Below are 17,242 nucleotides of genomic sequence, written 5' to 3' on the forward strand. Positions count from 1 at the left end.
AGGCACCAAGTTGGGGGGCAATTAGTACGCCCACGCCTGCTCGGCGCCTCTCACCAGGGGCAACTCCAGAGTGGAAGAGTGTCCAGCCCCTCTCAAGGAAACTGGTTCCAGAGCCCGAGCCATGCGTAGAGGTGAGTCCGACTATTTCTAGCCGGAACCTCTCAGCCTCACACACCAGCTCAGGCTCCTTCCCCACCAGTGAGGTGACATTCCACGTCCCAATAGCCAGCTTCTGTAGCCGAGGATCAGACCGCCAGGGTCCCCGCCCTCGGCCACCACCCATCCCACATTGCACCCGACCCCTTTGGCCCCTCCCACAGGTGGTGAGCCCATGGGAAGGGGGACCCACGTCTCCTCTTCGGGCTGTGCCCGGCCGAGCTCCATGGGTAAAAGCCCGGCCACCAGGCGCTCGCCCACGTGCCCCACCTCCAGGCCTGGCTCCAGAGTGGGGCCCCGGTGACCCACGTCCGGGCAAGGAAACACTAGGTCCATTTGTGTTTTTCATCTGGCATTCATTGCGAATAATTGAGTACGCAAGTCTGTAAATAGTAAAAGTTGCTGGTTCATACTCTAAATTACTGTAGTGACCTAAATGCTGCATTTCAGTCAGGGTTTGTTTTTTTCTTAGCGGAGATACATACAAATTCATGCACTTTTAATAACAACACAAAATAATTTTTCATGGCGCCTCATCCATCGTTATTTTGTTGTAAACACAGCAATTTTCATAACATCCTTTTTGCATCATATTCTGCCTTCTGGCCGCTCTAAATAGACGCTTCACCACACACCACTTTGTATTTCATGCTGTGCGAATGCATCTTCAGCAGAAACTCTCCTGCTGTGATGTGCATGTGTGAATAGCAACTACGGAAGACGTCCAGACCAAGTTGTCCACATGCTTTCTAGAACATCTTTGGTGTTCATGTGCAAAAATGGCTTATGGTGTGGATTCCTACTGTGAAGCATGAAGGAGTGTGGAAACTCAAGGCAACACACTGTGCTGTGACAAAAACAAATGTCCAAAACACGCCTCCAAAGAAGAATATGTTAGATCCATTTAACAAAAGATAATGAAGTGATAAATCTGGTCTCTTCAAATAAGTTTGACTGCAGCAAGTAGGAAAGAGCAGCCAATGAAAGTAAAACATAGCAAACGAGGAATCTTGTTCAACGGATAGTTTCTTTACAGTTTCACAACAAACTAGGTGAATAGGTGTGCTTTCGTTTTTAATAATTTAACCTCACTGGACTGTTTTACAAATGTTAGATGAGAATAATGTTTTCTGTTTCTATTATTCTGTTTCAAATATAAATAAGCAAACCAATGATAAAATGATCAGCTAGGACGGTGTCGAGTGCGTGTTGATTCAAAAACCGGAAAGGTTTTCAACTGAACGATCTGGTGACCATCACACATTTTCAAAACTCCTAGAATTTCAATGTCTGTAAAAGAAAATGCATTTATGTTCGAATTAATGACATGATACAATCGTAACAAATGAACACTGTTTTAAACACTACATTGTGCTATAAACTAACAAAATACATGCAAATGAAGATACCTGAAATCTAATTTATAAATAGCAAAGTAGAGACCAATTAAATTGTATGTAAATTGTTGTTTCAGCACAAGTAAAGAGAAGAGATCCATCTTCAGTTAACTCAAGTCTATTGAAAGTAAATAACAGCCAGATTAGAAATGTGAGCAGTCCTAAAAGACCCTCCCAGATGAAAGGAAAACTTGAATAAAGAGTAAATTCACACACAACTGCTTCCATATTTCAGAGGAACATAGAGCAATATGAAAGACTTGGCCTTTTCTTTCAAGCACTCCATTTATACTCACTGGTTTTTTCAGCCATCTTTTCCACTAAAGCTACTATTCTTCTAGTCACCATCTATTAGTAGCCCCAAACTCAAGTGCAGGATTTCACTCTACGTCATGTTAGTAGTAGGCATAACTGTGATTTTATAGGCCAGAACACAAGTTCAAGAATCATTATGTGTAATAATTTTTGAAGATCTCCGATGCTGCACACCAACCCATAGATGAGATGTTTTTGGAAACAGCTACGTGGTTTGTAACTGCACTCTCCATGAAATAAGATGTTGCACTTAAAGGACAAGAAGCCAAGGAGGTAAACATCATTGAACGCTGAAATAAATAAGACAAAAGAGAAAATTATAAATAACATGACTGGAGAACACATTTAAAGAAAAGAATAAAGAAGAGAAAAAGAGAAGTGGAGGTTTGGTCTCCATATTAAGATGGAAAGACGTTATAAAGGTCATGAAATAAAAGGGCAAAAAGCTACACAGGGAAATTAGATTATTGCTAAGCAAAACTTCCTTGTGGATTTGGTTAACTGAGGATGACTCATGGAAAAAAATCAGGTGATTATATGTGAAGAAAGAAAATTATACCAATGGTCTATTTTAAGAAAGGTGCAGTGCATACAGAGATCCCTCCCCGAGCCTAATTCAAATTTTAAAACTAAAAACAAATCATAAGGAGAAGTGCATAACTGCAGCCTCCAGGCATAGGAAAGTACATGGCATTGTACCGGCAACAAAAAAAGTGGCTGTCTTCCCCCAGCATGGGAAAGAAGCTGCCAGCACTAATATGCTGCCAATTATTGCCATGGCAACCTAGAGTGGTACTGGAAAAGTTTTGAACTCGTTAGCATTTGCTTAATCTTTGTGCAAATAAAAATGACCTAAAACATATTTTCACACATGAACCTAAACTGAAAACTAGATCAAGTTTAAACAACATAAACAAACAAAATCATTACATTTGTTCATATTTTTACAATTAGGCTAAATCATGAATTATTACATATACTGAATCTGCAATGCAGTATGAGGCAAAATACATTTTCAGCATCTACAATTAATTTTTAGTAAAATGAGAGTCAGATGGGGCAGGACGGTGACTCAGATGGTAGAGCTGTAAAAAAAAACTAGTCTTTCTTAAAGAATCCAAAAGCCCATATAAAGGACTGTTAAGACTTTTATTAATTGTGTTTTTATTTATTTATGCTTGATAGTGTTTAGGATTTATGAATGCAGCAATGATCTGTAGTTTTCTGAAATGTCTCCAACTTTTATATCAGAAGAACCATGAAAGTTTTTAATGCAGTGACCCCTAGAGGGTCTGAAGAAGTGGACTCATGGCTTTTATTTTATACCCTTTATTCAAAGAGTGATCAAATCTTCATACACAAAAATACATTAAAGGCTTTTTATTCAACATAAGCATGCATGGAAAACAAAAAGGCAAAGACCACATAAGTTTTTTTAAACATTAAGCCTTTTTGCATTTACATTGGTTAACTGAGGATGACTCATTACATGCATTACATGCATTTACAGCGTTTCTAACGGTTTCTGAAACTATATTAGAGAAAATAAATGTGAAGTAAAAGTATTGTACCTAAAATACACGCACATTCCTTCAGTAAAAATGAAATAGGAACCGCTATAGTTCTTATATATGACATTTCTTCATTCTATAGATAAGCCTATAATTAGGAAAGCAAACCTACAGAACATCTAACCAACTTCACATTATATATTCATGTTTGCATTTTCCCCATTTTCTAATTTGTCATTTCCTTTTTGTGTTTGGGCGACATGCCAGTTTGAAATGAAAAAAAAAAAAACAGAGCAGGTAGAAAAACAGTTTAATTGTACTGAAAAGAAATTATGCAGCCAAACAAAAATAAGCTCGAGCAGTACCTGCCAATCAGTAAGTATTAATATTAATAAGTCTGAATTATTAAAAACAAAACACACTTTTCATGTAACACATTAAAAGCAACACTGAATATAGTGTACAGTATTTCCATTTCCACTAGTGCTGAGAATAAACACTCCCGAATTCTGAAACGCAAAATTAAAAAAACGACTGTGACTGCATGTTCTTAATAACTGGGTTTACTTTTCCCTGTGCTGTTTTATTCTTTATAACCACTGAGATTTTCCTAGCAAAAATGCAAATCAACTACAAAATTCTATGTATTTAATTCATTTATCTTCTTTCAATTGACCAATTTCACTGTAAATTATTAGAGTTTACCAGATAAAGAAATATTCAAAAGGCCAGTCATTTGTGTAAAGTGTCCTTAGTCCCACTTGCCTGTGGAGAAAAATGGCTCTAATTGAGCTAAAGATTTACCGTGTTTAAAAAAGATGGAGAAAAATGGGAAGGAAAACAAAACAAATAAATGACAACCACCCAGCTTGGAGTTTCTTGTAAGAGAAACACCATTACTTTTTTCTTACATTAATCTCTTAGTCTCATTATAATGTATTAGCATCACCTAAGCAAAATCATTAAGGTCTGTATCAAAACTGCACAATCTAAGTTCAGACTGGGATTTTCTATTTTCACTTTTGAAACATGCGAGAAACGGTGAAGTATAAATTCTGCACATACTACCACTGCCAGTCTATAAAACAGTGTGGTTTATGAGGAAGAGTTGAGTATGTGATAGAATATGTACATCTCTGTACAAGTGTGCACAACCAGAAACATAACAGCAGTGACATACTGAGATGAAGATCAGTCAAAACCGTGATTATTTGTTGAGTTGATGCTCATGTTATATCCTAACAACTCGTGTTGCTTCACTAAAAAACTGTGCTCCTGTAAAACAAAAAATAATAGGCTATAGTTTTATATGACGTTCTCATAATTCTTTATAATGATCAACAACAACAACAATAAACCTAAAATAATTATAGGAGAAAAAGGCAATAACCACTATTCTGCATGTATAGCTCCAAGGCATTTTATTTGAGATTTTAGCTCTACTAATTCTTGTTTAGAGTACACCGACTCCACCACTGTGTAAAACATTCTCTCAAGTGGGAACACTCTACTGTAATAATTTCAAGTGGCTGATGTTATTAAATTGTTATTTTCAACTTGGACATGCCAAATAAACATGAATTTAAGTTATATTCAGTAATGTCTATTTTTTTTGTTATTTTGTCTGAGATTGCTCAAGGAAATACGGATGTACCGTTCCACGTTTTTTTCCCCACTTCCAATCCCGATACTTGAATTTGGTTATCTGCCGATACGATACTATTCTGAAACCAGAGCTCTGTTGACTTCAGTATTATTATTATTATCATTATTGTTGATTTTATATGAGGCTGTAATAAACTCCTCTCTACAGGGAAGTACGATATGTTCCATTGTTGCATATATGTCTCAAAAGGCAACTTGAGGCAAGCATAACATCAGAAAAGGAAATCAGGAAAAACAGAAAATACTGATAACAGGAAGTATCCCATCCTGAAAACAAATGTGCAACTGTAAGGAACGGGCTTCAAATTGACTGCCAATATTAAATTCAAGACATAAAACCATAAAGGGTAAACTTCTAGAACACTACCCCTCTCCAAATAAAATACAAAGGGCTGCTTCATCTGATCAGCACAAACTAAGTATAATTACTGGCTCCTTGTAGCAGTAACAAATCAAAGTTTTCAAATGTCAATTCTAAAAGAAAAGTGCTTTAAGTATAAACATTCACACTATCAATAAAACAATGTGAATCTGATGAGCAAAAATTAAGTACATTCTTGTTTATGTAGCAGCAACAAATCAAGGTTTTCAAATGTCAAACATCTGAAATAAAAGAAAAGTGTGATAAGTTTAAACATCTAACACACACTATCAATAAAACTGCATCTGCATAGCACAAACCAAGTACAGTAGGAAGTTTGGCATAGAAGGTGACCAGGATTAAGCTTAACAACAGAGTCTGTGTAATTATTCTTCAAGGGAGAAAAAAAAAGTTAATACGTTATACTCTGTGTGTATCTGAGTCAACCCAATGCACATTGAGGTTTATCAGTGGTACTGGGGAGACATCTGAAGTCCAAATAACTGTGGGGCTCAATGCTGGAACTCCTTTGAACTTCTCAGCTAACTTGGTTGACGCTCGATGTATAGTTCAGGGTGCTCAGTCTCTGATAAATATCTTCTGGAGAGGGTAAACTATATCTTCAGTGTTTCCCCTACGATAATACAAGCAGGGCGTCCCTCACTAACAGAACCAAGCACCCTGCCTACCCAAGTTAAGCAACTTTTCAGTAATCCCTTTAGTTTTCTCATTGTCTGATTTACCTTGTTTTTGTAATGACTCCAGAAGTAATTCCCGTCAGCTACTTTCGTCTTTCTGCCCTCTGGTAAAAAAATAATATCCTTGTGAATCCTTGTGTGGTGTTTTGTTTTTTTTCAAATGTTGATTTAAGTTTGTTGTATTATAAGTCGCAACGGAGCTTCTGCCTCTCGGTACAATGGCTTTGTAAACTTTGCACGTTGCTGACATGTTTTGCAGTGTTCCTAGCGTAAAATATTTCCACACAGTGGACATGGGATGAAAAGTTGGTTAGCCACAGTGCTGCTCAATGCTCGCCTACTAGCTGGCTGCAAACTGTGGAATGGATTTCCTGAACGGAGGTGTGTCTCATAACTCTGTACCTCATGAGACACGCTTCCGTTCAGAAAATCCATTCCATATTTTGCAGCCATCTATCAGAGCAGCCAGCAGGGAATCACTTGTGGAGTAATTTCAGCAGAGAACATTAAAGCACAGACATGGCTCATGGAATGGAAAGCTCTGGAGGTTGGATCTAAAATTTCCCATCAGTGAATTACGTTGGTATCAGAACGCAACACTGATACTGGATCGGATCGACCCAATCCCTACTAGGAAACTCTAGTGAAAGACAGAAAGCTTGCCATCTCCTTTTTTTTTAAATAACTGCAATGCATTGCAAACTAGCAATGATTTAAGTAAAAAAAAAGAAAAAAAAAAATGGCAGTGTTTCCATTAGGTTTCTGTCCTTGGGAGAGAGGTGTCAGTTAGTTGTCAGAAGTTGGGACAAAAAAAAACATGTTTTCCTCTTAATAGGTTTTAATAGTTTTATTACTTGGACAATTGGTTTAGAAAGTGTGCAGCTTTTCTCACTGCTTTGTACTCTTTAGGGCTTCTCAAATAACTTTCAAAGCTTCTTGTTGTAGATTGAAACACACGTAAAAGTTTTTTATTTTATTTATTTATTATTTTGGTTGGGCAGCACGGTGGCGCAACTGGTAGAGCTGCTGCCTCTCAGCGAGCAGGTCTCTGGTTCAAACCCTGGTACGGGGACCTTTCTGGGTGGAGTTTGCATGTTCTCTCCGTGCATGTGTGGGTTTTCTCTGAGTTCTCCAATTTCCTCCTACAGTCCAAAAACATGCATGTTAGGCTGATTGGTAACTCTAAATTGTCCCTAGGTGTGAGTGAGAGAGTGAATGGTTGTTTGTCTCGTTTGTCTCTATGTGTCCCTCTGATGGACTTGCGACCTGTCCAGGGTGTACCCCACCCCTCGCACAGTGATTGCTGGACATGGGCACCAGCGACCCCCGTGACCCAAAATGGAATAAGCAGGTAAAGAAAATGGATGGATGGAATTTAATCTCATTTAGTCATTTGATGCAATTTATTTTTCACATTTAATCATTTATTGAATTTCATTTACAGAGATTAAAGCAAAAATAAATCATTTGACTGAAATTTACAAGAAACAGTTTACACAAGCCATCCCCTGTTTTGTGATATTCCAGATGAGCAATTTAGGTCTTTGGCATTATGCTACACGTCTAACAGGGGCTTGTGTGCAAACTATGACAGTGGTCATCTTAAAATCAACCTGGCAGAAATTGCTTATCTGTGTTTGGAAAGTTCAATTTTCAAGTATTATAATTATTTAGTATAGCATTACGTATTATAGTATTAAGTATAGCATTTCAAGTATTTTAAAGAAATCCCTCTAACAGCTGAATCTAGATGCAATCACACATTTGCTCATTACCTGGAGATGACATTTTATGTGAACAATACTAAAGGTGGCAGTGTTTTCCTGCAGTTTTTTTTTTTAGGTGGGCAACAAACAGCACAGCAGACGGGGGTGGGGGCGCTGAGTGACAAAACTATTGCAAATAAAATAGCCTTGTGTTCTGAATGAGGTAGCTATAAATAGAAAGAGACTTCTAGATGAAGTTGTAAAGGGGAAAGCAAAAAGAAAGAAAAGGCAAAAATGATAGAAGGTTCTGGTTGTCTACTTCAAGGTGATGGAGTCAGTCAACACCCACAGAGCCTGTCCATTCTCATGAAAACAATGATTCTGACTCAGCTCACCAAGAGCACAGCATGACATTTAGCTGTAAACTCCGCAATGGTTTAGGACTCCTACACAAATACAATACTTTGCTGAGAAAAAAAAAAAAAAACACTATTGATTACATTACAAATAAACAGATAAAATGATACTTGTGACAGCTAGCTAAATGCTGATTCACACTAGGACGTCTCAATGACATTTGCACTTAATCCCTGACATTCAGCATACATTTGCACACACAGAAATATGCTTTCAGCAAAGGAAACATCCTTGAAAACATTAAAGTGAAACATACGTAAATATGCAGACGCATAAAGACAAAAAAAAAAAAAGGTTTTCCTAAGAACTGCCATGAACAAATAATCAGGTATGTGATGATCCCATAAGCACATTAGTGATAAAAACCTATTACTTCCTGATTATACATCAGCCTCTTTGTTCTTTTCAAGTGCTTTATAGAAAAAGGATCAAAGATGATAGAAAAAAACAACTAAGTTATTTCCGCTCGAAGCCCCCAGCTCTACAAATCCTCACCTAACCCAAACCCACACATATCCTGCACAATACCCACTAAACAAATATAGAACATAGCCTCGAACTCATCACTGTTTATAACAGCATCCATTCACAGTTTGAGAATATTTTGGTACCCCAGTAAAACAAAGACTGAAGATATGTGGATGTAGGAATGCTGTATGCAGCAGCAAAAAGTGCTGCACAGTTGGCAGGGGTGGAAAGATGGGAGGTGTTTTCACACCCCACTTTGAGAAGTGGAGTTTCACTCCCTTGGAATGAACATGCACTAAACTGACAACCTGCCTCAATACACCAGAGATTCAGAGTGTCATCTCTTGGAAAATTCATTGTAAAGTCTTCCTGCATCCAATAGATCTTTCTTTGATGTAATCGCTAATTAAGAGAACAGAAAAATAAAGTGAAGAATACGTCCATTAATCTAGTGGGTTAATAGGCAGCAGAGAGACTTAGAAATATCTTTGTGGGTTGATGAAATGAGTAAAAAGATGAACAGGAGAAACAAAAGCAATTTTAGGTAAAATAATCACATAAAATATACAACAGAAGCAAGAACAGCCTAACTCAGTGCAGTGATTTCTTTTTCTTGCATTATAGCATTATGTGTCTAGAAAATGTAATTGTAATCTGTGAGCAGAATACCAAACAAACTATAAGCACTAAGACTGTAGAGTGGTTCTGTACCTAGATTGATTTGTTATCACACACAGGCTTTAATTTTACTCAGCAGTGAAATAATTTAACTGAAAAAACTGCAACCCTACAGATCAATACAAAAGGAACTCTAAATTTAAACAAAATCTACTGGACAGACTTTCTGTCAAGTAAAATTCAATTCAATATAAAGAAGAGGATAAAAACAGCATTTATTACAAGGACACATCATGCCCAAAACAGTGTTCATCTTTCTCACAACTTTTTGCAAAGCTCACGGAGGATTAAACAAAAATTCATTTTGCAAACCACTCTTTCAGAAAATCTTTATTTTGAAGAAAATAAAACAGCGATGACAGTATGCCGAACCTCTTTCTCATATTCTCATAACCTTAAGAAGCAGCCTGTTCACTGGTGTATGCGGCACTCAGGCAGCTCCACAGAGACGCATGCAAATTAACTTAAGTCTCGAATGAAGCAGCAAGAGAAGAAGGAACCAAATAGCGACTTACTGTCAAGTGCTGAGCATAAATACAAGAAAGTTTAGTTTGGGGAGCCTTTTGATACTTAATTTAACATATGATTGAGGGAGCTGTTTCCCCCCACCCCAGCAATTGTTTTTCTTATTTAAAAAAAAAAAGTTTCACACAGCATATCTATTAATTAGAATGACTTGGTAATCTCAAAAACAGAATCTGAATTGCTAGCAACATAATTAAACTGCCTACACCATAATTAGATTTAACAAGCTTCTGTCAGACCTTGGAAAAAAAAAAAGCCTGGCTTATTATTTCCATCTATTTCTAACACTTCTCTGTAAACAATACTGTCTGCCAGTGTGTTCGTGAATCATGCACGCTCCAGCTAAGCTTCAAGAGGGGTACAGGGTCACAGTTGGGCAATGCACTGCAAAAACAGGATGGCCTGGAGGTGTCATAACACACTGTGATGAACTTGGTACTCTATGATGCTCAGTTTTGATGGTGCATTGTGGCATCAAGCCACCTGTATTCTATAAGCTATAGTCCAAAGCAAATTTTGTTTATCATCTTTAGATATTAATATTAAGAGAGCATCACTAACAGGTCTATATACAGTATGCATTCTGCAGGTGCAATAGCAATAAAGTATAATATGAGTGGAACTTACATTGCCTTGGTTGATAAAACCATGTTCCTTGGCGATGCGGTCAGCCTCCTCTAGGCCCCCGTTGATCTGGACAGCCCAAGTGTTGGTGTACATCTCTGCAGCATCAATCCACTTCAGTTCAGCTGTCAGCAGGACAAGACCTGTCCAAACGAGCAGCAGGGCCACCTGGGCATCCATTAAAAGAAGAACGCTTCACAGGGGCAGCCTATTCTTCTGTCATTCACAGCCTCCCAGGCAGAGTTGGACTGCTCTACCTTACAGCAGCAAAGTAGAACAGTGGCCTAGAGAGGAGAGGACAGAGCAAGCTATAAACAAAAACATGGCCTTTTTAACTGGGTCACTCTTGGGCTTGAATTAACCACTGCAGACACCTTCTGACCCAAACAAACCCAAACAGACATCACACCCTCACACCTTAACATTCAATTTAAAAGAAGCTTACTGAGACTACAAAAAATGTGCAAAGCATATTTTTTTCATCAAAACAGACAAAGGAGCTACCAAAACCAAACTTATTTATCAATTCTTCTTTATCTTTTTGAGACCTGAAATGGTAATGTATGGTAATGATAAGCAGTGAGCATGACGCTGAAATACAGGAAAAGCTACAAGCAAGTCAGTACTGCTAATGGCAAAAAGAAGACAAAAGGTGCTTTACAGAGGAGAGCATGTTTAAATTCTCACTCAGACACTGGTCTTTAGTTTAGATTAATCTGGAATGTAAATTCGACCAGCTACTTATTAGGCATGACGAGATATCTTCAACACATTCTAACTGGACAGTAAAATACCAGGCATGACGAAAAGAACCATTATCTGAGCAGGAGTTCAAACAAACGACGTCCCAGCCTGCCTTCACTTCTGGCCTTTGATTTGTAGCTGTCTGAGCAGTTGGAAAGCGGTCTATACGTTAGAGAAAATAGACTGGGTATATGCTAAGTGTGGGAGTTTAATCTGTAAAAGATAAAGAGAGACAATGCAGACACGGAAGTCTGTTCTGTGTCCGCTGATACTACCAAAATAGCATTACTGTTCCAGTACATTTACTACATTGTTGATGCATGAAGTGCCAAAAATGTAAACTTGTTGTAAATTATGAAAAGTCACCCTAGCTGGATTTGTTTACAAGCAGTTGTGAGTGTTAAACAGTATGCTTTCTAAGGTGGACAACATAACTAATTAATTAGATCTAACCTAATGTTCACAGATAGCTAGAACTTTTGACAATAGTACTGTTATTTCAGATTCCTTCAAATATAGTTAGTCTCTCTTCTCTACTTGCTGAAGTCTTCCACTTCTGTGTACTTATGTTCAAAATCACAACATGTTTCATATAACGACCAGATGGATCTCTGCTGTTTTTGCTGACTGTGCTGCAGAGATAGAGAAAATGAGCAGAATGTGTGTGTGTGTGTGTGTGTAGTAGTCAACACACAGTTTTGCTTTCTTTTCCATTTTTACCTTCCATTTACCTGCACATTAGCACATAAATAAACTCATTGGTGTTGCATCACTGATTATTATCACTACCAGCAGCATTTTTGCTAATTCAATACGAAAAACTTACAATTACTGCATCTAATCTTTTTTAATATTCAATTGTCGATTTCATTATAGTTCAACTTTTCCTGCGTGTTAATATTTCAAATCCTCCGTTTGTTGACATTAATAAGAACCAACATTGCTTTGAGTAGAAATCACAGTGCTGCAAAATCCTGAAACACGATTTATTTTATTAAAGATCATCATACATCAGCATCTTATATCAGCCCGTTTGAAATAGAGCTTTTGTGTTTGTAGATTGTAGTGGGATCTCTAAAGATTAGGGTCTCTTCACACTGAAACCATAAGATTACATCAGGTTGGTACCTGGGGATTTTGCAGGCAGGGTAAAAAAAAAAAAACCTAACAAGTGCTGTTATTTTTTTCTTTAGTAGGAGTGCTGTTGCCATGTGGTGTGGATTGGTCTACAAAATAATTAAGGTAGCTGGCAAGTGTCAAAGAATCCTCTATGGATGGTTTGGATGCAGGTTTTTCCCAACAGACTGTTTCAGCGTAATAAAGCAGTGTTACTCTATTTACCTGTGGCTAATGTCATACTTGATCAGCTTATGCCAAAATATTCCAGCATTGAAAATATCATTCTTCATTTTTTTTTTAGATAATCATACCAGAGCTGGTAAGTGTTCAAAGAGGAGAAACTCACAGAAAACATCTGTGGCCTCACAAATGCATTTGGAAGTGGGCGTGATTTAAGTGCATCACGAGAGGTGCTGGAAACAGAACCAGAGGCTGTCACTCTTCTGTGGAGCAATTCTTCTGAGCTCATTAGATGCTGTGCTGGAGACACAAAAACCAGGTTCTGCTGTCACTGAGCGGGCTGCGAGAGGGAGGAATGCATAGATGGAGAGGAAAGACGGGAGATCTTTCTCCTCGCACAGCATTGCGGAAAATAATGAGCACGTAATAACAAAATGCTTAACACAAATTCACACAAAACAGCCTGGAGAGGTGTTAACAAGTGGCTGCGTCCTCTTACAATATACATCAAAGACGTAAAAGTGAGAAGAAACTTCAACCTTCAAACCCCACAAGAACAAAGTCTCTAAGCGCTAATGAAAACAGAAAATAGTGGCACAACCTCTGTGGAGAACAATGCTGTACTGGAGTCAAACTGCCTGTGGGAACAGGGGTGGAGTGACCTGCAATATGCTAAATAACAAGTGAACTTTAAATTAATAATTCAGCACCTTGTGTTTCAAACTATTGACGGAAATCCGAGTGTGACTTATGCCATGGAGACGAAGTGGGTGCACGGTGTAATTTTGATTAGAAAAGCAACATCAGCTCATTTTTTTTTAGCAAAACACTTTCCATTGAATTCCTAATAAGCATTCCTGTCACCTTCGTCAGCATCAGCAGCAACAGTGTCTGAGGAGCACATGGGAGCTTCTCAACAGCTACACTGAGACAACTGCAGCAATGAATCAGCAATCCACTGTACAATACTTTGAATTAGTATTATGATAACCCCATTAGGCTCTGGGCAAACATCTCTAGAGTAAAGATACAGTGCGAATAAAAAGTATCAGATGTTTACTCTTTTATTGCTGTTAGAAATCAGTTAGTCAATGTAAATTGGTCTTTTTGAGAAAAGAAATTAAAATGCCTCTTTAATCACAAAGTGAAATCAAATTTCTACTAATTAATGCAAACTAAATTAAATATGTAATTTATTTAAAATAAAATGGTAAACCATCCAAAGGGGGTGAAGATCTTCCCGTGCCTTATCTTAGCCCCACAAAAATAAATAAAATAAAACACTGACATAGTGAGTTAGTTTTATATTCATCATTTCAATATTTGCAGACTTTCTTCAGGTATTCCAGTTTCCTCCCACAGGCCAAAACCAAGCATGTTGTTTTTTGGCAACTAAATTGTCAGTAGGTGTGAGTGAGGGCATTAATGTGTCACTGCTACGGACTTTTGACCTGCTCAGGTTGTACCCTGCCTCTCGCACAGTGACTGATGGAGATAAACGCCAGCTTCACGCACAGAAAATGTGGTAAAAAAAAAATGGATGGATTTTAATATCTTATTTTGATCTCGAGTTATATAGTGATCAGAATGGATACGATTACATCTAGACAGATAAAAAAAAATCAGCTGAATCAGACAAACCGGTTTATTTTTGGTACGCTTGCATTGATGGTATTATTTTACATACATTTTCACAGGTTGCAAGAAATTATACTTTTTCTGTTTACTTTGCTTTATAAAAAAAGACATTTCTACAGTTCAAAAAAACATTTATTTTCTGTATGTATGTATGATGTATGTATGTATGATGTATGTATGTATGTATGGATGGATGGATGTATGGATGTATGGATGTATGTATGGATGTATGGATGGATCTATGGATGGATGGATATTCTGAACAGCTACCATTCCAATTAAGCTATTCTGAAATTCATTCTGAAAAAGCATTTTAATTTGCACAAAATTAGAAAAAGCCCTCTAGCATAGTCATCAGCATTACCCTTGCCATTTTTTTTTTATTTCAAAAATGGAAATACCTAACTAGAAAATACCTGATGAAGCCCCACAAAGCAATTGTGTTTTTGGTCATTCTTGGCCCTGATTGTGGCACGGTGCCCAGAAGGTTAAAAACAGATCTTGTGTTCAAAAACATCAACCTTGATTTCAAAAGGACTAAAAATAAACTGTAATATCCATACTGATCTTTGTATTAAAGCTTCCAGTTTTCACAGCTGAGAAATGACTACTATAATGAATCACCTCAGAATCATTTCCGAAACTACATTAAATGGTAACAGAAACCACCAATCTCAAGACATGCCATCAAGCACCACAGGTCACCCATGATGAGTAAACTGCCCTTTTCATTTTCCTACTCACATGCGCAATATTTGACCCACAGCTGCTCAGTAGAACATTAACACGAGCATATCCAGCACTGTAAAAGGAATATATCTCCCAAAGAGGGTATGACACTGTCTGCATTAGTGCTACCCTCGTGAGATGTGGTTTCTTATGCTTCATGGAAATGTGCAGACTATTTGCATTGGTAATGACAAGCACTGGAAGCTGTGACAGACCATATGCAGCACTCCAGCTCTATTTCAGGCAGCCCATCAGCTAAATCAACACCCACCATGTGCTCTGGGCTGCCCTCTTACTGAAACCAAGGCACAGAATCGAGCTGAGGCATTCGTGAAGTACCACTGACAGCCAAGTATCTTCTCCCGAGAGAGAAAATTGTTCGAAGTTAAGAGTGTAGTTGGAAAACCAGAGGCAGCGCATAGACGTGCTGTGCTCAGTCACAACAGCTATACACAGCTGGATGGGAGCTGCAGGATGACCATCAGAGAAGCACCATGGAGCCAGTGAAAGCTCCACGAAAGTCACTAAAGCCTGACCCATCTTCACTCCTACCACCTTTGGGCAGCAGAGATGGGAAAGCCTGATGAAATGCTGTGTGAGGCAGCAGAAATGTGTCCAGGGGTGGCAATCAATTGTGTAAATAACACTCCACGGAGAGGTTCAACCCGATTTTTAAAAGCCATCTGATTCTTGGCATTGTTCCCCATGTTAAACGTCCCTTCATCCACAACACTCTCTGCCCTAGTTTACAGATGAGTTATATTGTGGACGAGTTCGTTTGCGCACTTCTTTCTGCTTCGCTGCATGGCTGCTTTATAGCTCTACAGATCTTTTTGGAGAATTACCAGCACAATTTAACCCTTTGTGTTGATGGACCAAAGAAGTTTAGAATCAGTGTTTAAGGCAGTTTGAATTCCCTTAACTGCAAACCTTGGCAATAGTCTTGGGCAAAATGTAGGCCCTAACCAAGACAGACAACAAGTAACATGGTGAGGTGGTGTAATCCGTCTACGAGGGATGCTTGAAGCCATGCTTGTGACCTTGAATTTTTCTCTTAATGATGTCCCAGTGGAAATGACAAAAACAACACCATTACCTTCAGAGCAAAGACAGGACGTGCTACGTCATCTTAGGTTTATTTTCCACCTGTTTTCTTAAACAGAGCGCGCCCGGATTATGTCCAAATGGGCACAAATGCAGGATTTAATAGTGTGAAGAGATGGGTTTAAACCATTTCAGCCTTTGCTGAGGAGCAGCACTAACTGAGATTTATCACAGCAATTCACGCCTTACACTGATAGAAGTAGTTGATGCAGGTTTTACCTTTAGGGCTTCAGAATGAATAAGAGGAAAAGAGAAGGTGCAGAAAGAAAGGCAGAAAGGGTTGAAAGGATCTATATGTGTGAGAGCTGCTGCAGAAAACTACACAAACTGTTCAAAGAAATATCTCACTAACAAAAAACTTCAGAGAGGAAACACCTCAGTCGAATCAAAAGGGTTTTATTTGCCTCCTCAGTTGTTAATAAGTCAGTGAAAGCTATGCGGAGTTTTAAAAATAAATCAAATTGGTTTTGATGGTTTTAGGCTGTGGGGAAGAATTCACCTGACTTGGGGAGAAACCGCGAAAAGATGCTTTCCGAAAATATCCCCGCTTTGTCTCAGTCTGTGATTTTAACATTCAAAACACGCGTGGATTTCACGAAAACTAAATAATAATAACAAAAATCAAGAGTTAATCTTTAACAGTTACCTCAAAAAGTCAGATGCCAGCGAGGATCGAGACGTCCTCATCCTCTTCTTCTCCTCTTCGCTCCGGGCGGAGGCTCCCACTTTTTCCCCCCTTTCTTATTTTGAAGTGGGGGGTTGCCTTCCCAACTTTACATTTAATTTACTGTTTCAGTCCAAGAAATTAGTTATAATGCTACCCACACGCACCCATTCTCTCCCAGAAGTCCTGAACTATCCTCTCTTGCTTGTCATTCGCCAGTAACTTGCTATCACCATTTTTAACCGGTTAACTTCAACGTTTGCGCGAATGATTTTTTTTTTACGAGTTTCCGTCAGCCCGACTTGTTTTTGTTTGTTTGCCGAATTTAGTAAGCGAACATAAATTAACAAGACACGTAAAACAAAATCACGGGGGGCAAAAGAAAGAGGGCGAACCGAGCCACCTCGTAGTACAATGTAGCGGTTCGCTATTGGACGGAGACGATAACAAACTGCCACAAATCCCCTTTCTCCAGGAAATACGTCACGTTTAGAGCCAAGCGGATTAGTGTGTGCGTTTGATTTGAATTACTGGTGCAGTTTA

General features: G+C 38.3%; 1 protein-coding gene across 1 annotated transcript in view; it reads right to left on the reverse strand.

Moving 5' to 3' along the window:
• Positions 1–10,701, reverse strand: part of furinb (furin (paired basic amino acid cleaving enzyme) b) — a 94,757-nt gene extending 84,056 nt beyond the window's left edge. Inside the window, exon 1 of the mRNA XM_037682716.1 lies at positions 10,525–10,701. Within this exon, the coding sequence (XP_037538644.1) occupies positions 10,525–10,701 (177 nt within the window). The remainder of the gene's footprint in view (positions 1–10,524) is intronic.
• Between the last annotated feature and the right edge of the window lie 6,541 nt (positions 10,702–17,242).

The sequence above is a fragment of the Nematolebias whitei genome, chromosome 10, assembly GCF_014905685.2.
Source record: "Nematolebias whitei isolate Nwh7 chromosome 10, NemWhi1, whole genome shotgun sequence".
Classification (NCBI taxonomy): domain Eukaryota; kingdom Metazoa; phylum Chordata; class Actinopteri; order Cyprinodontiformes; family Rivulidae; genus Nematolebias; species Nematolebias whitei.